At 42.6% G+C, this 22,977-nt stretch overlaps 1 protein-coding gene across 2 annotated transcripts in view; it reads right to left on the reverse strand.

Annotated features, from left to right (window-relative positions):
• Positions 1-22,977, reverse strand: part of CFDP1 (craniofacial development protein 1) — a 116,633-nt gene that overhangs the window by 25,642 nt on the left and 68,014 nt on the right. For both annotated transcript variants that reach the window (XM_081108106.1, XM_081108105.1), the window contains exon 6: positions 2,446-2,604. In XM_081108106.1, the coding sequence (XP_080964232.1) occupies positions 2,446-2,604 (159 nt within the window). The remainder of the gene's footprint in view (positions 1-2,445; positions 2,605-22,977) is intronic.

Genomic DNA, 22,977 nt, shown 5'->3' on the forward strand with positions numbered 1-22,977 from the left:
AAGGTGCCCCACCCCTGACTTAAGGGGTGAATTTAAAGAGATAGATAAGTATGACTCTGACTTAGCAGCTCTGTACAAGGGTCTGTTCCCTGAACTTTGGACAAACACCCAGAGGATGGGGTTTGGGTCCTTTGATCTGCCTGCAGGAGCTAGAAAAGCAAGTGAGCAAAGGGTAAAAATAGCCAAAGGCAAAGCACAGAAGTTATCAGATCTGCCTTGGAAAAACTTGATCAGACCTGCAGAATCACCTGGCCAGGGGAAAAGTCTCAGAGAAGGAGGGAAAAGCAAAGCACTTATCTACACACACGTAATATAGAGACTTCTGTATGACTTGTGTGTAGATAAAAGATATGAGAGGCTCATATCTCATCTGTTTACATGTGTGTGTGCGTCTGTCTCCTTCAAGAATGAGGAAACACATGGACATTTTCCAAATAATGAGAGCTGAGAGAGTTGCCCACAGCAGACAAGAAGTTATATATATGTGGTGAATTTAAAAGGTGCACACAATCAATTGTTCTCTAACCCAGTTCCTCGATTTTCCATTGCCTGAAAAGTCCTCCTCATGGAGATAACTTTTTCAATCTCGTGTTCTCTTCCAGTTTTAATTTTATTAACTGCCCCTTATCTTTAAAGCATCACTCCTTATTTTTATAAGACCTCTATAAGCTCAAGCAGAATGAACATTGTCCAACCCATATCCTATATAATAAAAGACTAATATGAAAATCGACCAAACAGTGGAACGACCAGTAGGAGGGGAGCAGGGCCAGCAAGTGGGCAGTGCCAGGCCAGCCAAGGTGGGTGCCAGCGGGCAGAGGGAGAAGACAGTGATTGGGGGGGCATCACTATCCTGATAGTCCCTCCAGTTGCCGCAGAGGAAAGCCACCAGCAGCAGTGGCAGCAGTGGGGTGATGCGGGGGCAGGGCTGGCCACTTGTGGCTGGCTGGCGCTGTCTCCCAACTGGCCTGCCAGTCATCTCCCGTCACCTCCTACAGACAGGGAGTGGGCCTAAGCCGTCAGTCGGGCATTCCCCAAGGGCTCCTGGACTGCGAGAGGGCACAAGCCAGGCTGAGGGACACCCCCACGGTGCACCAATTTTCATGCACCGGGCCTCTAGTAATCAATATTGAGAGAAACACACTGGCAGTTCCTTTGCTGCCTTAGATTACTAGGCAGAAGTGAGTGAGTACAGCTGAGTCAAGAAGTGGGGAAGTTTGGGGCAAATGTCAGAAGCCTTCTCTAGGTAACACTGACTCCTGTCTGCTCTTTACCTGGGCCTTTCCGGGTGGCTTTGGCACTTCTGCCTCTGTTCTGTGACATTCCATCTTTGACAGACTAACTTAGAAGTCTGGTAGTTAAACAAGCTCATAAAGTCAGTAAAAAAAATGTTTTTCTACTGATACTCATCAGCTTCCAAGCTCACTCAAATAATCTTAAAGCCTAATTTAAAATACATAACCCTCCAAATAAATCCCTCATCTGTCTTTATTATAGTTTAGCTTGTAAATAATCTAAGTGCCTACCACTTAATGCATGACTTTATGTGACAGGCATTCTGCAAAGGGCTTTATGTATATTACTTATATGTAATATACATATATTACATGTAGTATTTCATGAGATCCTCACAACCACTAGGGGTGGTATCATTATTCCAATTTTATTGGGGAAGAAGCTAAGCCTCAGAGACGTCCAGTGTGCCTCAGAGAGAGCCCTTACTGGTGAGGGGAGGGGTGATGAACATACAGGACTGTCTGATGAGCCACACAGCACTTCCTGTCACTATTAGGGGTGGGGAGTGTTGACCTTGAACCATGGACCCACTTCCGTAGTAGCTTTGTTCCTTAGCCTTCTGTGGTTCCTAAGTACTCACTGAACACTTTCTTTCTTGATATTCTTAAATACATAGTTTATGGACATCTCTTTGTATTGCAAAGTGAAAAGGAAGGGGTTGCAAGTGATGGCCACGGCTGGCATGTCATACAGGCTGAAGCCAAGGGTGAAGCCCCACCCTGGATCATAATGACATGGATAAAAATAAATCCCACGGTAATGAGACATCTAGGCCTTCTGTTGGCTGCTTTTGAAGCACTGAGTTAGTTTGGCTTCTCAGAAGGCCAAATAACTCAGGTCAGGCCAAGACTGATACAGTGAGCCACATCTGACCATGTGAATCAACGAGGTGACTTAGTTCACAGGAGCTGTAATTCAGCAAGTTCAGATCAGCAGAGAAGTGCTGTCCCCGAGAAAAGTGCTGCTCACATGGCCCTCCCTTCCTGTCACCCCCAGTGATATTCTCACTGCCAGGACCTTCCCTACTTAGAACAGAGCTTCACTGACAAACCAAAGTACTCACAGTTTTCATTTAAATCGGGTGGCCTGTCTACAACAAACTATTTCAGAGTTCTTAGGGTTTTTCAGAGGAATAGCGGCTATTCTTACCCTTCTTTTCCTCGATTGTGGATGGCTAGTTCTTCACCAATGCCCTCTTCCTCCTTGAAGCTCTCCCAGTCCAATTTGGACTTCTCTAGGGTGCTCATCTTCTGCTTCTTGGCTCCAATTTTTCCCAAAAGGCTGCTCATTCCACTGGATCTTTTTAATCTAGGGAAAGCGAAAACATGAAACATGTAGCATGTGAAAACTATAATTTCTTGATTAATGGTTTTTCTGACTGGCATGGGGCTCCCTGGATTCAAGTATTTATCTTAATGGGACATGTTTGGATCTAGGGTACTTCCTGTCTAGTACGGAGAACACGTCAAATAGAGCAGAAGTCTAATGCACTTTTCCTCTGACCGCTCAAGGACCTGGGGACAGAAAATCCTGAAGACCTCTGTATGCTCTGACAGGTCTCTGCTTGCAAGGATGGAGAAGCAGAGCATGATTCAGACACGGCTTTAGGATCACATGCCTAGGTTCATATTCCAGCTCTAACCGACTTGAGGCTAGTTATTTAACCACATCTGCCTCGATTTCCTAATCTACAAAGTGAATAGTTACTCATATGCTATAGAGTATCTTACTCGTAAAGTGCTTAAAACAGCACCTGGCACAGAATAAAGGTGCAATACATGTTAGCCATACTGAATCATTGTCATCATTTGTGCACTAAAGCCCCAGGGAATTCTTTTAAGAGAAAGAGAACCAGATCCCAACAGTGATGATCAAGAAGTCACATATCTTATAAGGATTCTGAGATCAGTTTCCTTTCAACTCCTGTGAGTCAGGGTCCTGGTTTTCCCCAGGAGGTGGAGAACATTCCTTACCCTGAAAGCAGGGAATGTACAGCCTGTGTTCTATTTGCTGGTGCTGCTATCATGGACTGTGGGAGAAACCCCATATGCCCAAGTTCAAGTCTTGGCAGGTCAAATGTTTCCAGTCAATGTTATGCGATAAAATAAGAGAAACAGAAAGCAGCTAGTCAGCAAGAGGTGGTATTAGGGGAAGGATACGGCTTTTGGCCTCTTCATGAAACTAAGACCAGTTATATACCAGCATGCAGGAAACTGGAAGTTATTTTCTGCTTCCCTGGAATATGCAAGGGAGTTAAAGCATTTAAACGCCTCTATGAGCTAACAACATCATAAGACCTACTGATAACATCAATAACTTTCACTTGCCCAGAATGCTGATTCTCCAAGTGCCTTCATAAACATTTTCTTATCTTATTCCCCCAATGGCCTGTGAAAGAGGAGCACCGTGTCTCAGAGTTGGAGAAGGAGGCTTCAAGATGACCCTGTGTCACACTAACCATTCTGAAACCCCATCTCCCTGCCACACGGAGCTGGTGAAGGATGGGTCCCTGTCTCTGCCCTGGAGTGAGCTGACAGGCCAGTGTCCACACTGCACACAAGATTCTTGGAGCTGAAAAATTCCCCTCCACACTCTCATTGTATTCATGTTGATTGAGAGGATGTTAGCTTCCCTGTTGTGGTCCTATCTCATTACATGCTGTTAGCTTCAGATCAACTCAGAATAGGCTGGGCAGGCATTCTCATCTCAAGGCTTAATAAGAATAGTTTTCTTGAGCTGAACAAATAAACAAAGTTTGAAGAGGTTAAATGATACAACAAAGGTCAAACCAATAGAAAATGCAGACCCAGGACGAAGCAGTGCACTGTGCTATTTCGCCTCTAAGGTGAGAATTTACTTGAAATATTTTGACAGCTATTTTACTTCTCAATTTGCATGAGGATTTTCCAAAGGGCTCTTTATGAGCTTTCAATCATGTTTTCTAAAAATTCTTTCCCTACAACAATCTCTCCATCAACGCGCGCGCGCGCGCACACACACACACACACACACACACACACACACTTTTACCAGGAGCAGAGCATGATTAGAAACTAAATATGTTAAGTCTTTTTACTTCTCACCTGCCTCACCATCACTAACTTGGTTGACATTGTTATAGCCTTTCACCTGGATAATTCAGCAGCCTCTTCACCCATCTCCCCAACTTGCTCTATCCTGGCATCTATTCTACATGCTGTCATTAGAATGAATTTTCTGAAACACAAAGCTTACCATGTCTTTCTGCTTAAATGTCTCTTTCTGGGCCCCTATTGCTCTCATAATAAGTCTAAACTCCTTAACTTACAAGTTCTTCCTGATTTTCTCTTGCCTCCCCTAACCTTGGAACCTATGCTCTGACCTATGCTGAACCTCTACCTCATCTCTACCTGCCTCCAATTCATCTGGCCCTGTCTCAGCTTAGAAACCACTCCCTCCAGGAAGCCTTCCAAGACCCTTCCCCTCAATCTCTAGATTAGCAATCTCCTGGTGTTGTTTCTATTGCACCCCAGTCCTTTTCCTATTACAGCATGAATCCTTTCCATAGCAGATGCTCGAGGACTCTAATTTTAGCTGTCCCCCACACTGGTCAATTCTGAGTAAGCTCAGAGTCACTGCTGACAACACTTCACCAAAGCATACACCTAGAGGCTTTCCATTTCTGACTGCGGGGCCTCCTTTGACCCTGCCTACGTGTCACAAGCAATGCCTGGACATGTGGTAGAGTTCATGCCATTGAGACCACCCTCATGGGGACAAGAGCTGGTGGCCAAATGGCCCAGTCTCCTGTCCTCACACAGGCAATTCTGGGAGATACTCTGAATGCTTCTCAGAAGTTCTGGTGGCATTGAGCCCTCGTGGCCTTGGAAATACACAATTGTATCGGCTTTTCCTGATTCCCTATCTCACTGTCCCACCCCCTACCCCGACTCCCGCTTGCTGGGATGACTTCCCAAATAACCTACCTGCACTTAAAGCCTTACCTAAAATTCTGCTTTGAGAGGAATCTAAAAGGTTTAAGAGAAACAGGATTTTCCTTATGTGGATACTTCAAATTTCTCCAGAGAACATGGATATAGTTCTGCAAATAGCAGGCACTTGATAAACCCAATAATGTCACCTAGATCAAAGAACCAATCAGTGGGAGAGAAGCAGCTCTTTGTAGAATAAAAAGTGTTCAAAACACTTTTAAGTCGGGGGATTCTAAGGGGAGTAATTTCCACTTGTATTCACCCATCAGCTCTCAACAACCAGTTCCCCAATGTATCGGGGCAGCACCACAGGCCTTGGACACCATCTGTGGCCCTCAGCCCACAGCTCTGATATTCCCAGATTATACCACCTTTCCCACAAATCACTTTGAGAAGTCTATGAGAGAATGATTTTTTGCTGCATAGCAGTGAAGAGACTTCCAGCAAAGCAAAAACCCATAACCAGCCCCCATCCCCCCTTGGCCTTGTTCACCCTGAACATCAGCACAATGTCACCTGTGCTATTATGCTTTAGGGGAAAGCTTCTAGGTCTGACTTCATTGGATCATTAACATGGTTTGTAATTTCCTAATTTGACAGTCTTGAAAGCAAAATTACCTGTCTTTTATTTGAAGCTAAATCAAAGTGAATGACACATTTATAGTAGCAGCCAGGACACACAGAGGCTCATCGTAACATAGAGACCGGCACTTTCTTCCTGGAACCTGGCATGTGGGGTCCCTGCAGGCCTTCCAGCTCCCACTCACTCTCCCACCTTGACAGGGAGCTTTAGTGGCATAACCTGGCAACATCCCATCACAGGTCTCAAAAAGCAGGTTTACCTTGGCCCTATCTCTGTGTTAAGGTTCACCTATCAGACTTCCAGGAAAGCTGAGGCATGCAAGAAGGAATCAGCTCTGGGCAGGGGTTGCTGGCTCTCTGTGCTGTGAAAGGACACTGCAGAGGGCACCGTGGCAGTACATATCCGTCTCTAAGCACTGTGGTGAGCTGAAAGGCAGTAAATCAGCACTGGTTTCCCATAGGCATTTGCCAGCTGTGTAGACTGCAAAGCTGTGGAGAGGGAGGTCAGAATTCCCTTGGAGACCTATTTGCTGTCAGCATGAACCGATGCAGTTCCAGCACCACTGATTTTTCTGTTCGGAAGCCTAAGCCATAAGGGCAAGGTACTACCGAAAGTTGGTTTTCACAGACCACCTCCAGCCCCAGCCATGGATTTCTTGGTTTTGCTTCTAAAGTGTGGTGAGCTGTGTCACAGAAGACCGTAGTACTTCACTCAAGAGAATCCTCACCCACCTGCTGCAAGTCAAAGTCCAAAGGAAGGCACTGTGCACTAGCTCACTCACAGATGACATCCAGAATGTTATACTCAGACATGTCCAGAGTATTGTTGCCAAGATGTTTTCAATGTAACAATGATACTTCAACCACCTACTCCTGAATGTCACACTACTCCATTGATCTTACTACCATAGTTCGATATAAACACTAATTCTGTCTGAGGAGCAGGGCTTTCAAGCTAACCAGCCAGCTTCCCACCATAGAGAGAGCATGGCTGAGTGCAGTAGGCATTCTGGTGAAAGACACTTACCAAGCTTTTTCTTCTTGTGTATTCTGTCCAGTTTTCTATCAATCAGCAATTATATCTTCAATTCCCTTTCCACCTCGCCCAATGACCTCTCCCAACACCAGATACCAGCCAAGACCTCACAGAAAACAATTCAGAAACTCAGAAAAGGAAAAGGGACAAAAAAGATAGTTGTCTTTTTCTTCTCTGAATTCAAAGTTTACGACGATAATTTGCTAGAATTTACTGTTTCTCTTTAGCTCCAGATATGTAAGCGTGAGAATACTGATTGCAATTAAATGAACTCCATCTGTCATAAAGATATTATAGTGTTTGCTTGGCTCCAGGCCATGAGCATGGACTCAGGTTCACCCAAACTGTAGCAAAAGCACTCTTCTATATGGCCACCCTCAGCGAGGCTCTGGATCCTGCTGTTATTTATAAGAGGTACTGGAGCCTGGCTAGTGTGTCTCAGTGGTTGAGCTTCGACTTATGATCCAGGAGCTCACAATTCGATTCCTGGTCAGAGCACATACCTGGGTTGTGGGCTCGATCCCCGATCCCCAGTAGGGAGCGTGCAGGAGGCAGCCAATCAATGATTCTCTCTCATCATAGATGTTTCTCTCTCTCCTTTTCCCTTCCTCTCTGAAATACAGAAAAGTAACTTTTTAAGTGGAACTAGAAAAGATGACAGAACACAACTGGTTGTGAAGGCTAAGTGGGAACATCTTTTCCCTTATCTTTAAAATCAGCTTAAGCACCCAGTCATCCCACATAATAGACTTTTAGGTTTGGGGGTACATTTAGAGTCCTTCATCATTGTATTAATCCAACAGAGATTACTGAGAAATTACTGTATACCAGACATGATACTTGAAACTGTGGACACAATACAAGGCATAATCTTTGGCTTCAAGGAGAAAATCTAACAGATGTAACCATATACTAGGAGGGCACAAAGAGGGAGCAGCTGAGAGGCTGTTTAATCCAACCTCTTTATTTTAGAGGATCCAAGAAGGATTCCAAGAAGATTAAGAAACCTGCCCAGGTTACAGAGGGAGAGTTGGGACTAGTACCCAGTGCTTTTGACATTCAGCCTGTCTTCTCCATCTTGCTGATGCTGGAGATGGGGGTTACTTTTGGGGATGCCTTCCACACTCGTGATTTCTATCATTGCTAATTTTGGGGGGATGTATTCTTATTTCCCCTGTTGCCCTGGATCTCAATGTAGGATACAGGCCCATGTCTTACTCATTTTTGATTCGGTCACAGTGTAGCACAAAGCCTTGCCATGGTACATGATTGCTACATGTTTAATGAACTAAATCCCCAAGACTTGACAATAGACTTACCCAATTTTTTCTCATAGCAAAAAGATTCAATATTATACTTTAACTGACAAGCCAGAAAAGATAGCTCCAAAACTGAACCAGCAAGGATGGGGTCAACACATGTGCTTGGAAGCACTACTGATCTTTATTTAACTTCAAACATACAGAGCCTGGCTCAAGTCTATGCTTTCCATCTCATAACTTGCATAACCATTGAAATGCAAATTATTTGGAACAAAGATTCTTTGGCAGAGATATGCAGTTTTCTTAGTACTTGTCATCTGTTTACAATGCAGGAGTGGACTTTTTTGTAGCTCATACATGGACTATTTTCCAGAACCATACAAGGATCTGGAAATGGCATGGTACTTTCTGAATAATGGGAAGAAAGTTTATGATGACAATTCTTCAGTGAGAACTGTCTGCTTGGAACCAGTGTTCTCTTTCAGATTTTCTTTGGATTTAGCTGAAGTCCATAAGAATGGAAAGTAAAGTCCCAATCCCTGGGCCAATTTCACTCCACATTTGTGTAAATCTCTAAGTAATCTCCCCAAAGGCCAGACCATTCAATGAACAGACTGGATGCCAGCAGTACCCTAGGGAGAGAGTTTAAATCCCATTCACCACCCAGCCAGTGTGGCTCAGTGGGTGAGTGTCAATCTATGAACCAAGAGGTCACAGTTCGATTACCAGTCAGGGCACATGCCCAGGTTTTGGGCTTAATTCCCAGTAGGGGGCATGCAGGAGGCAGCCAGTCAATGACTCTCTCTTGATGTTTCTCTCTCCCTCTCCCTTCCTCTCTGAAATCAATAAAAATATTTAAAATAAATCCCATTCACCTCCCAACCTTGTACTGACAGTATTCTATGGGACATCGGGTTCAGGAAAACCAGAAGTAACACAAGAAGTTCCACATGATCTTTAACATTCTGTGACTTGCAAAATTGTCAGTACTCTTAAATCTATTATTGACATTGATAAGGTGCCAGCAACAACAACAAAAAGTGGCATCTATCAGCAAAAGGTAAAAATAAAAGCTGGCAAAAAGCAGCAGTTTCACAGTTTTTCTACAAACAGAAATTTTTTTGCTACAAAGTGTTATTGCTCTTATGCCAATCCAAGAATGAATTGCACTTAAGTTTGTCTGATTTGATTTCAGCTGCTCTACATCTTTATAACATAACTCTGAAAAATACCTACTTTAGTCCATGTTTGAAGTTTCATTAGTCTCTTTTCATCTTTTAATCCAGCATGGTCTCCATCTGTAATTAATGTGTAATATGTAGGACCATACCCTCAAGAGTTCTGAATGCTCATTTCTGGTGCCTCACTCTATAATACCCTGACCATGTCTAAGAATCCTATTTGATGGACAAATATTCAGAAAATCACAAAGGGATGGTAACATTTTGGCTATAAGGAAGTCTCTAAACAGTGAAAGAGTGGTAACTAGAAAAAAGGCCAGGGTTTATGGGTCATTAGCAGAGTCCTAGATTGGACAGGCCAATGGTGAGAACAGAGGTCTCCAGCCAACCCAGAAGCATTTACCTAAATGTCTGAAAAAGGAGCTAGGGGACTGTATGTATAAGGGTTAAGTGACACAGAAGTCAGTGGCAAAGAAAAACTCTCTGGCGAGCCCACCAGACCTCTAGAAAATGATGCTTTTGAGTTTTCTTTCTCTTTTGTCCCACTCCCATGTGGTTTCATCTCGTTCCCTGGGAAAGAGATAATGCCATATCCCTTCCTGTCTCTGCTCCAGTAATTTCCTTCCTGTGCCATTCCCATGGTGGTGGGTCATGGCAAAGCAGAGAAGGGCCTCCATTTTATCGCAGTTGGGGAGTGAAGAAGCCTGGGGGCTCTCCAAGGAGGAAATGTGTAGTTTATTGGGAATGAGGATAATGCCTGGGGAGGGAGGATGCTTTCCCTCTAAGGTGCAAACTGTTGTTGCTGTAATTTGTATGATCAGGCACAGCTGGGGAGAATAATTTATTGACCAACACAAATAGGCCATTGATATTTATGAGACAGAATTTTAAAGGAATTATTAAATACAGCTTCTAACAAAGTGCATAATGACATTTTTCTTTATGCAGAACCCTGAGAGCTCAACTGAGGACAGCATAGCTTATTTTCCAGATACTGGTTCCATATGGGCTCTTAAACAATCACAGCCACAGAGGCAAAGAAAAGATGAGGCTGAATCAGGATCTGGTAGCTAACAAGTCAATGACTTCTCTAAGGTGAGCTCTGTTGGCTTTCTCCTGTGACAGGGCTAAGCCAGGGCGGGTCTGCGGCCAGCCTACCTGCCAGGGCTAAGAACAGGAGCCATACTCACTCTGATCATTCCCATCAGGAAAGTGCAGTTGGGTAAACAGGACATCTTTCAAACTAGCTAACCTGAGAAGCAAAGCTCGGGGCATGTAAGATAAATGTGCCTCAATTATGGGTTGTTTGGCTAATTGCTGATTAGGGAGTTGGCATGCTTTCTCAAACCTCAGCATTCTGCTTTTTCTTTGACGTTCAGCTTTCTTTTTCTTCCAGGCAGATCTCATCTCCTCATGAAAATATCTGAGGATGGCCCTGACTGGTTTGGCTCAGTGGATAGAGTGTTGGCTTGCGGGCTGAAGGGTCCCGGGTTTGATTCCAGTCAAGGGCATGTACCTTGGTTGCGGGCACAACCGCAGCAGGGAGTGTGCAGGAGGCAGCTGATTGTTGTTTCTCTCTCATTGATGTTTCTAATTCTCTATCCCTCTCCCTTCCTCTCTGTAAAAAAATCAATAAAATATATTTAATAAAAAAAAATATCTGAGGATGTCAACATAAAATACATTTTAAATTCCTGGGTACCACCCAAGTTGACATCAAGGTTAAAGTTTCAGGATGTAGGACTGTTTTCAGGCAGACCAGAACTATTCTTTTAGTCTGACATCACAGGGACCTCACTTAAGCACATTAACCACTTGGCTTTCTATGAAACTCACAAGTTGGCTAGCATACATTTTGCAAAATTACTCGCCCCCCCCCCCCAAAAAAAAACCCCACCAAAAAACCAAAACATCTCACAGCTACTAAATAAGCATGCTAAATTCCAAATGAGAAGGGTAGAGACGTTGGACACAGCTGTGATTCCTGACACCTCAAAGTTCTGTCTGGAGAGGAGTGTGTTTTATGGTCCTTTCACTAACGAGGCTAAAGTGGTAACAGAGGTCCTTTGCAGCACTTGGCACTCCTGCTGGGGCCTGACTCCAAATCTCTCTCATGATGGTATCTGTCACGGTGCTTGCTCACTTAGTTGCCAGGATATCTTCTTCTGCCTCTTAGAAGCCATAATCCTGCTAACTCAGTGGGCAACTCCAGGCTCAGACCTCAACCTGCTCCCCTCCCCAGGGCAGCTCCCCCTGCTCCTCAAAAAGCTAGGGCACACTATCACCAGCATCAGCAGTTTCCCCGTGACACAGTACCCTTACAATCCAGGACTTGAAGAGCAATTATCTGCACAAGAGTGATCAAAAGAAGGGGGCTTTTTCAGCCTGAGCCCACGATGTCACTTTGCCAAGACAATGAAATTTCAACAAAGAGAAATATCTGTTCCCACAGATTTTGTTAGAGAAAGCAGGACACTTTCTTTTTACTTCACGCAGGAAATGGTTCTCATAGAGGCTAACCACAGCTGGGCAATCTGTATAACCACAAAATAGTTTCTCTTTAATAGATGGAAGATGTTTACTCATTGCATCACTCAGTGCATTGACCACCAAAAAAGAATTCCCATCCTCCCTCTCTAAGGCAAGAGGGAACGGTAAGTAGAGTCTCTTTCCTTAATCTGCCAGCTCAGGTTGCTAAAGCAGCTTTTTCACTCAGACATGTAGATTATTCTTCAAGGTTCCTGTCACCCAATCCCACTGCTGAGTGATGGACAAATCTCGAACGAATCTCGTTTCTTTGCACTCTGGGATCCCCTCAGAGCATTTGCTTTTATCACAATGATATATAATGTGAATGCATGACTGCGCCATGGCCAAAATGTTAAAAAAAGGTGCTTTAGCAATCACTGGCTGGGGATAAGTTCTGCTAAAACGAAGCTGGCCAACCCTGCCATATATAGATGATTTGAGGGAATGAAAACAAAACAAAACTAATGTGATCAACTAAAGATGTGAAGCGTGGACTATTGAATTCTTTGATTCATCCTCACATACTATCAACCATTTGCTTTGGGAAATTAGGCATCACTCTCTCCCTGCTGTGAGAGCAAGGCTCCTAGCCCTGAAGCCAGCATAGCAGCCTATGAGAGTCCATGACCCTCTCCTGGGGGGCCGGGGGCTTCATGATGCCCTTCCCTTCACTGTGAGGCTCAGCTGGTAATTAGCAGACTGTGTGAGCGTGTTCATCACGCTCACTGCCCAGATGAAAGAAGGAGGCTAGGAGCGAGGGGACACTGATAGTCTCATTTGAGTGACACAACTAAAACTAAAAGGGCACACATATAACCTCCCCCCCACACACACACCCCCAACTACTTAGCTGTACAGAGGAAGAGTTTTCCTCTAAGAGTGAAGATAATAGAGACAATAACCCAACTACATATAAGCTACTGAATTTATTTGTATTCTGAAAGAATGCTGGAAAATCTGATGACCAACCATTTCTTGTTCCCAGCTAATGCCTTTAAAAGGGCTTTACTGAGATATAATTAACATACTAAAGAATCCACCCATTTAAAGTATGCAAGTCAATGGTTTGTAGTACATTCAGTGTGCAGCCATGACCACAATCTAATATTAGAGCATTTTTGTCACACCCCTCAAAAAAAACCCTCACACTGGTTAGCAGTCAATCCGTTACCCAACTCTAGGCAATCACTAATCTACTTTCTGTCTCTATAGATTTGCCTATTCTCTCAGCTAATACTTTTAAATTATTCAGAAGCAACACATCTCTCAGTTGATGCCTATTACAGCTTCCTACAGGAAACATATTTAAACTTTTAATTTGTCCTTTACGCTGTTGGGTATATTTAATTTCATAGGGGCCAGGAAAATCCAAACTCTAGCTTTCAGACAAGAATACTGGAATATCTGAGCACTGACTGGATAGTCCCCATATCACCGATACTATTTTGGAGCTGTGTTTTTTAAGCAGTGGGGTAGAGTGGCTTCACACCCTGTACAGAAACCTGCTCTTGCCAATTAATCTTTTTTTTAAATCCCTGGACAAGTTAATTTCTCTGAGCTTCAAATAACCAATTAGTAAAATGAGGATAATAACTACCTTGAAGAGTGATGATTACATGAGCTATTAGTCAACTCAGTGCTTACTTACTAAGTGCCTTCAGCGTGCCAGACTCCTCACTGGCCATTGGAGTTAGACACACAGATTTCTTATCCTCATTTAATTCATTTGCGCAAGAGAAAGATATGCAAATAATTACATTACGAGAAAACAGCTGCACAGTAAGCAGCAGTAGGAGCATAAGAGTGTGAGTTGGGGAAGTGCAGAGGAGGAGGGGGAGATATCTGCAATGTAAAACCTGGGATAGAATTTGCCAAGGAGACAAGCGCCTTCAATGTATGTGAAAACACTTAGCACAACGCCTAGCACATAGATAGTCAACACTTCCTGTCATCCCCACTCTTATCCTCTTTGAAAAGATGCTCTCTGGAATCCAGAAAGAAACAAAAATCTTGCTGCTGCTGAAGAAAAATTAACGGATCTGAAACTTAAGTAGGAGTTGCTTGTTTTTTTTTTTTTCCTGTGGCTGATTATTCTTTGGCAGCAAAGTGCATTTTAAATTTTGACTTCCTTTTCCCTCACACACTTTTCATTTTGAAAAATTTCAAACCAAGAAAATTGGTCTCCTTTAATCTAGAACAGTCCCCCTGCCAGTACAATGACCCACGATTTGGACTCGTCTGACTGTTAATGTCGGCTTCTTTGAAGGCATCTGGGAATCTTCCAGCATGTAATTCTTGGACTGCTTTTCTCCATCCTCACTCACTTCCTGAGTGACTTCATCCAGTCCCAAGGCTTAAATACCAGTTATATGCCTCTAACCCCCAAAAGTCTTATCCTCAGCCCAGACCTCTCTTCCTAACTCCAGCCTTATACCAAACTGCCCACTGGACATTTCTACTCGGATGCCCAGTGGACTTTTTTCCTCAGCAGCTTTCCACATCTTAGTAGAGGGTAGCAACACCTGGCCCAGGACCTAGCTCTCAGACTCCCTCTCCTACAACTAACCCCCATTCATTCCATCTCAGATTTTCTTTTCTCCATAATACTTGACATTTTCTAACATACCATATAATTTATGTTTATTATCTACTCCCTGCTGAAATGGAAACTCCACACAGGCTGGAACCCATGTCAGTTTTGTTCACTGATATAACCCAAGCGCCTGGAACAATGACTGGCACATGGTAAGCATTCAAAAAAATTCGTTTTAAAAAAGTATGAGTATTGGGAAAATATATCAACCTCATACATTGTAAACAGATTCCAATAATGATACCTACTAAAGTAACAATTCTCTATGATGGCTAATCTTGTAGCTGCTGTCCATTCTTAGCTAGGTTTTCTCCAGGAGAACTGACTACTTCAGGGCAGGAACAGGAAAGGCATTTGTTCACTGGAACAGATGACGGACCTCCTGGAATGGCTGTCAGTAGCCTGGAATTTGTCCTAGACCGGCCTTGGCACCACCCCATGAGAGCCTGAAGAGTGCTCGACAACCCTGTCATTAACTGTAATCTGAGGGACAGGGGCTAAGATATCTTAATTGAAACAGAAATGAGGGACAGAATTAAGGGCAATGCCGGACCAATCTTTTCTTTTTGGTCCTTTGCAAAAAAAAAAAAAGTGGCATCTGGATTGATTTTATGCGAAAGTCTACTGAGAGACTTAGTTGTATGTGGCGAATGAGTTTTTCCCTTGCCATTGGCTGCCCACAGCTGTTTTTGTTCGTTTGATTGTTTGTTTTGGGGGTAGTTTAGAGTCACATACACTAATATGTTATGAGCCAGAAGCAATGCCTGCGACCATCCTTGAAGCTAAAACCAACACTATATGGATGTAATTGGAGCAATTAGCTAACTCAATATTCAGCCAACAGAACAACTTCTTGTCAGAATCTGTCAGAAAGAATTATTCAGGTTTGCTACGGGCAGCAAACTGAGCTTGGGCAAAGATGACCACTCCCTCCGGCTATCACAACCACCAAGATAAGAGAATTATGCAGACACTAACTTTCTCTCTTGTTTAGTGGGAATCTGAGCTCTGTACACAATAGAAGGAATAAGATGGTGATAAGCAGCTAGAAAAGGATGCAAAAAGGAACTGGTGGTTCTCACTGCTCATGAGAATCCCAGGGGTAAAAGATCCTAAAAACTTCCAAGAGGGGGCACAAATGAGATCATATACAAAGATTCAAGGCTTTCAAATGGCTTCAGACTTATAGACACCTGACTGGGGAACAATGTCCTCACAATTCTGAAGGAAAATAATTTTCCTCTAAAATGTTACAACCCACAAAACCACTAAAAATGTGAAGTTAGAACAAACTTATTTTTAGACAGGCCAACTTTCAAAAATTTATCTCCCATAAACTGTTTCCTCAGGATGTTACTGGAGGATGAGCTATATTAAAACGAGGGAATAAACCCACTTCAAGGATGGGCCTCTTCTTCCATCAGGTACTGCCTTCCTCCATCTACTGTGTGGGGGGTGTCAAACACTGATGGCCACACTTCAAACCTGCCCCCTTCCAATGGTGGCCAAATGCAGTCTGTGGTTTGTCTTTTTAATTATTGTCATGATATATATATATAAAAATAAAATCAGGTATATATTTTGCAAATATTTTTTTCTTGCCTAATCACTTAATAATACCTTTTGATCAAAAGAAGGAAGGGTCTCTGTATGGCTATTGGCTCAACATACAAAGGAAAAAAATGGTAATGTTACAGATTTAAAGAAAAATCCATCAGCATTTCTTCTTTAAACTATGTGCTTTTAGAAGCCAACTGTATATCTTAGTGAATGCAGAACCATCATAGTCATTCCATTGTCTAAGAGCAAGCTAAGTTTTGGAAAGGCAAAGTCTTTGATGCTGCCCCTTTAGATATACACTGTGCTGCAGAGTCAAATCACAAAAATGGCTAAGAGACATGACTCTGTCAAATGAGAATTAGAGAGGGAAGTCCTGAAATGCCACCAAGAATGTCGCCAAGTTTTTGTTTTTGTTTCAAATAGGGGAAGGGAAATTTTAAAAAAAGCAATGAAAGGAAGTCGTTAAAGCCTTCCATACCGCATTCTGGTTATTAATACAGCCCTTTCCTTCTTAAACTGATTAAAAAATAAGGAAGGAAGTTATGGTGGTTACAGCAAGGCGCTCAGATGATACAACTTCTGGGGTGCACTCCTAATTCATCTGCTGTGTGGGCTGCCCCCACCCTGGATAAATCAGTCCTACACATTTTCTACTTTAGTGACTGAGAGGCCAATTTGACTGTGAGAGACTGTGAGCATAATTAATCATTAATGCTCTGCAAGAGCCTCCGTGGAAACAGTATTGCAGTATTAGCTACTCATGATCATCTAGAAAGGCCAACAATCACTGCCATCCACCCTTCCTCCCCCATCCACGACTTGCCTCCTTGTAGCACCTGAGCCACAGAAACTGTGTAAGTTTGCGTATTTTTTCTCTTGTAATTAATTAATATAAGCAAAACCTTTTAAAACAACAGAAACAGATGAAAAGGAACAGGAAAGCGGGTAATAAAATAAAGATAAACTGTTGCAGCAATCCCACATGTCCAGTCTGAAATGCTCTGAGAACATCTGCACTTCCCTGGTATGCAAGCCCCAGAAAGAGGCTGCCAGCCAGGCCAACTGACCTAGGCTGTGCTGCAAAGCAAAAGCCATCAGCTGAAGGTGATGCAATGGGGGAAGAAGGTCTGCATCAGAATAAAGGAGGGAGGAGGGAGAAAGGTCATGTAAGCTATAAGAAGAAATCTCTTCTACTATTCATGTTAAACTTGGTCAAAACAAGGCTGAAAAAGAAACAAAAGGTGGAACACTCCCAGCACAACCTAAACCCTACCAAACTGAAAAAAAAGCTGGAGACAAGAAAAAACATCTACTCAGCAGGTCATTGATAAGCTAAGGAAATGTCTATGGATGGTGAGAAAGACTCATGCATCCCTAAAATTAATCCCCCTATCAATACCTCTTTTGTCCCCCCCCCCCCGCCCCCGCCATTTTATTTTTCCTGGACAACATACCCCTGGTAGTTCTATAAAATAGTGGCCACAAATGAGAAACTGAGTTCTTTTGTTAAAAAATTTGAGTTTATTGGGGTGATGTTGGCTAATAAAATTATATAGGTTTCAAGTGTCCACCATCCAAAGTAATCTCTTTCCATCACCATTTATCCCCCTTCTACCCTCTTTTACCTCACCTTTCCCTCTTGTAATCACCATACTATTGTCTCTGCCTACGAGGTTTTTCCCCCTTTTTCCTTAATCCCTTTACCTTTTTCACCCAGACCTCCCAACGCCCCCTCTCCCCTCTGAGAGCTGTCAGTCTGTTTTCTGCATCACCTAGTATGAGTCTGTTTCTAAACTCAGTTCTTGTGTACCTGAAAAACGTCTTCATTTGCCCTTGCCATCTGAGGAATAGATTCCCTGGATATGGACTCTTAGGTTCCACGTCAGAACTATAAATATGGTGCTTTATTGTATTCTTGCATTCGCACTGCCACTGATGTCAACCTGACTCTTGCTTCTTTATAGGCTAGAACAGTGATGGCGAACCTTTTGAGCTCGGCGTGTCACCATCTTGAAAAACCCTAACTTAACTCTGGTGCTGTGTCACATACAGAAATTTTTTGATATTTGCAACCATAGTAAAACAAAGACTTATATTTTTGATATTTATTTCATATATATAAATGCCATTTAACAAAAATCAACCAAAAAAATGAGTTCACGTGTCACCTCTGACACGTGTGTCATAGATTCGCCATCACTGGGCTAGAATGTTCTCTCGCTCTGTTACCTTTTAGAATATTTCCTTATCCTTAGTGTTCTGAGACTTCCATAATTTGTGTAAAATGTGAGTCTTCTTAAGTTGATAAATTCACGGTGAGCACTCTGTGGTGGGCCCTTTCTTTTTCTTTTTTTAAATTAAATGTTTATTGTTCAGATTATTACAGTTTTTCCTCTCCCCCCCCCCCCATAGCTCCCCTCCACCCAGTCCCCCCCCCGCCCTTATCCTCCCCCCACTGTCCTCATCCATAGGTGTACGATTTTTGTCCAGTCTCTTTCTGCACCCCCACACCCTTTTCCCCCCGAGAATTGTCAGTCCACTCCCTTTCTATGCCCGATTCTATTATATTCACCAGTTTACTCTGTTCATCAGATTATTTTTTCACTTGATTTTTAGATTCACTTGTTGATAGATATGTACTTGTTCATAATTTTTATCCTTACCTTTTTCTTCTTCCTCTTCTTAAAGAATACCTTTCAGCATTTCATATAATACTGGTTTGGTGGTGATGAACTGCTTTAGCTTTTTCTTATCTGTGAAGCTCTTTATCTGACCTTCAATTCTGAATGACAGCTTTGCTGGGTAGAGTAATCTTGGTTGTAGGTTCTTGAGATTCATCACTTTGAATATTTCTTGCCACTCTCTTCTGGCATGCATAGTTTCTGTTGAGAAATCAGCTGACAATCATATGGGTACTCCCTTGTAGGTAACTAACCGTTTTTCTCTTGTTGCTTTTAAGATTCTCTCTAGTCTTTTGCTCTTGGAATTTTAATTATGATGTGTCTTGGTGTGGTCCTCTTTGGATTCCTTTTGTTTGGGGTTCTCTGTGCTTCCTGGACTTTGACCAGGTGGGGGAAGTTTTCTGTCATTATTTCTTCAAATAGGTTTTCAATATCTTGCTCTCTCTCTTCTTCTGGCACCCCTATAATTGGGATGTTGGTTTGCTTTAAGTTGTCCCAGAGGCTCCTTACACTATCTTCATACTTTTGGAATCTTTTTTCTTTTTGTTTTTCTGGTTGGGTGTTTTTTACTTCTTCGTATTTCAAGTCTTTGACTTGATTCTTGCGATCCTCTAGTCTGCTGTTGGATCTCTGTATAATATTCTTTATTTCAGTCAGTGTATGCTTAATTTCTAGTTGGTACTTTTTCATATCCTTGAGGGTCTCAGTAGATTTCTTGAGGGTCTCACTAAATTTTATTGGTGGTTTCTAGAAAATTCTTGAAAAACCTTATAACCGTGGTTTCGAACTCTATATCCAGTAGTTTGCTTTCCTCCATTTCTGTCATTTGTGACCTATTTCTTTGTCTCCACATTTTTTATGCTTCCCTGTATTGATAGAGTGGCTTTCTGTGCTAGGTGTCCTATAGGGCCCAGTAGCTCAGCCTCCCCAATTACCTGAGGTGGACACTCTCAGTGCACCACTTTGTGGGCTGTGTGCACAGTGTTGTTGTAGTTAAGCCTTGATTGTAGTTGGTATCACTGGGAAGAATTGACCTCTAGGCCAACTGGCTGTGAGAATCAGCAGTGTCTATGGTGGGAGAACTTCTGTGCTGGAGACACCCTTATGTGGCAAGACTTGCTTCAGTGGGGCTTTGGTGCTCACTGAGTCTGCCCCCTGAGTGTGTCATGGATCTGAGGAGTTATAATCTGGATGGTCCCACTCTGACCACTGGATACACTGGCACTTGGATCTCTAAGGAGTTGCTAATTAGGCTCTGCCTGAGGCTAACCAGCAGGAGCTACAGAGAGAACTGCAGATTCCTCTTCTTTGTTTGGGATTTGGAAGTGCCCAGATGAGGCCCAGCTGTGAAGCAATGCAAGCTGCTGTGGGGCCTTGGGCCTTCTTTTGGATGTGCTGGGTCTCTCTGACCCAGCTGCTGTTTGTTAGGTAATTTTAGATCTTAAAGGGCCAGCCCATTCATATGCAAAAGCCTCTATGCACAGCTTGGGTGGGGCAGGGTCTCAGGGAATTAACAGGACGGAGCAAACACCTATGGCTGATCCTCAGTCCTGCCCTAGGAGGCCCTGGGTCTCAGTCTCCTGCAGTAATCGCTGCAAGCACCTCTGAGAGAAAACCACCCTTGCGTTCCACCCACTGCCAGACAGTCCAGTTTCTCCCCGTATGAGTCTGGGTCCCCAGAGACTAGCCCGGAACTGGAGTTCAGAGCAGGAGTGTGTGTCTCCCTCCCAATTGAAAAAGACAACCACGTCCTCAGTTGCCAGCCCTTTCTGCGTGCGCCTCCGTACCTCTGCACTTTACTTCCGCACCTCCTCTGAGTCTCAGTGTGCTTTTCTCTTTCCTTCTAGTTGTAGAATTTCCACTCAGCCAGCCTTCCTGCGGTTCTGGATGATGTCCATTTTGTCTTTTAGTTGTATTTTTGAAGTGGTTGTGCGAGGCAGCAATTTCAGGTGTTTACCTATGTCGCCATCTTGATTTCTCTCTCTGTGGTGGGCCCTTTCATTCTAAGGATTCTTGCTTTTCTTCTGTTTGGGAAATTTTCTTCCCTTATTTCTTTTTTTTCTTTTTTTTTTTTTGATTTTTTTACAGAGAGGAAGGGAGAGAGATAGAGAGCTAGAAACATGGATGAGAGAGAAACATCAATCAGCTGCCTCCTGCACATCTACTGGGGATATGCCCGCAACCCAGGTACATGCTCTTGACCGGAATCAAACCTGGGACCCTTCAGTCCGCAGGCCGACGCTCTATCCACTGAGCCAAACCGGTTTCGGCATCTTCCCTTATTTCTTTGGGTATTTGTCCACCCCCAATTTTCTCCCCCCAAAACTCATACTGGATGACCTCAAGAAGTCCTTATATAACCCCCTCTTTTTATTATTTTATATTCTAGGAAAAATTTTTGGTCCTTCTCACTAATTCCGTTTAGTTGTATCAATTATGCTGTGCAGCCCTTTTAACAAGTTTCCAGTTAAATAATCAGGTTTCAATTTCCAAGATCTAGGAAATAAAACTCATTTTTTTCCATAATAGTCTGCTTTTGTTTCGTGAATGTAATATTCTCTTTTTATCCCTTTCAGGGTATAAATACACTTCTCTTAAAGTCTCCTTTTTTGTGTTCTATTTATTTAGCATTTCTATTTCTCAAGCATGGCATTTTCTTTATGACATTGGTTTTCCTCTGATATTTGACAACTCTTAGTTATTTCCAAATGGCATATGGAAAAGGTGCCTTTGAGATGACAGATCAGTTTTCATTTCTTTGCTCACCAAACAAATAAAGCCTCCTATCACTTTTTATGATTTTCCAGGTACTGCTTTTGGGATGCCTCAATAGGACAGACTCTTCTGGTTAATGAAATAGTAATGACAAGTTAACAAACAAGCATTCTAAACCAAATGTAATACCAGCCTTGTGTGTATGGCTGCCATGAATCAGCTCTTTGGAATCACATGAACTGATAAAATCACATTTCTAGAATTCACAGCTGAGAAATAACCCTGTACAACAACAACCACCTTGGGGCCCCTTCAACTCATGGAACACCACCAACAATCAATCACTAAGAGAAAAAACAGTGGAAGAGAAGAAATCATTTCTGGTTTTCAAAGATAACTTAATATAAAGGAGACTTTAGCTAGTAAGCTAAAAAGAGAATCTGTCCCCTTTAATAAATGCTAGGTTAATAACATTTACGTACAGAAGTAAAAAATTTATTTTCTTTTCTCTACAGTTAAGTGTTTTCATAGAACACAAGTACTTATGTTGCTCAATTCAAAGTAGTTTCTGATCAGAGTAATGAGTGGGGAAATCCCTCAATACAATGTCATTTGCCTCGGGTAACATAGTAAGTACAAGACCAGTTTTATTCAGGTTCTGCAATAAAAGGAAAATATTTTGGGGGAAATAAAATTTCTGTCTGCAAATGAAGTTAATGATGTTCAATTTTTTTAAAAAAAGAAGCCCCTTAGTAGACTCTCTACTTCGCTGCCTCACAGGTCCTTTTCTCCCCCGTTTCTCATTTGCTAAGTAAGAAAGAGTTAACTCATAAATTAGAGGAATGTTGTTTCAGCTCCACAGAAAGCTTTTAAGGATAGGGTCAATATAAAGACCAGATTCTTCATTAACTCATTAACAAGACAGGTCACTGTGGCCTCAGAGTTCATTTATCAGCAGGAAAACCTCAGCTGGTAATGGCTGGTTGTTTCCTGCACATCTCAAAACCCAGAATGGAGAAGTAGACTCCATTGTGAGTGTTTCCTGACTTGGAAGGAAAAAAAACATTTTCATGATGACTATTCTTTTCTCAGGCGGGTGTTACATTTGGCCCAAAAGCACAATGGGCAAGCAAGAGGCGCCTACTCCCACAGCACTTTCTAATGCTGGTTTGCTCTGTTAATTATGTTCTAATGATTCTACGTGTAACCTCATTGGGTTTTACTGACATGGCACTAGTTTTTAAATAAATTTATTTTAAATCTTTTTATTTTATTTTATTTTTGTTTGTTTTTTTCATTTTTTCTTAAATTAAATATTGTTCAGATTATTACATTTGTTCCTCTTTATTCCCCCCATAACTCCCCTCCTCCCAGTTCCCACCCCACCCTCCTCCCTCACTCCCCACCCACTGTCCTCATCCATAGGTGCACAATTTTTGTCCAGTCTCTTCCCGCATCCCCCACACCCTTTCCCACCCCCCCAAGAATAGTCAGTCCATTCCCTTTCTATGTCCCTGATTCTATTATAATCACCAGTTCATTCTGTTCATCAGATTATTTATTCACTTGAT

Source organism: Myotis nattereri (assembly GCF_964212035.1).
Source record: "Myotis nattereri genome assembly, chromosome: 15".
Lineage (NCBI taxonomy): Eukaryota > Metazoa > Chordata > Mammalia > Chiroptera > Vespertilionidae > Myotis > Myotis nattereri.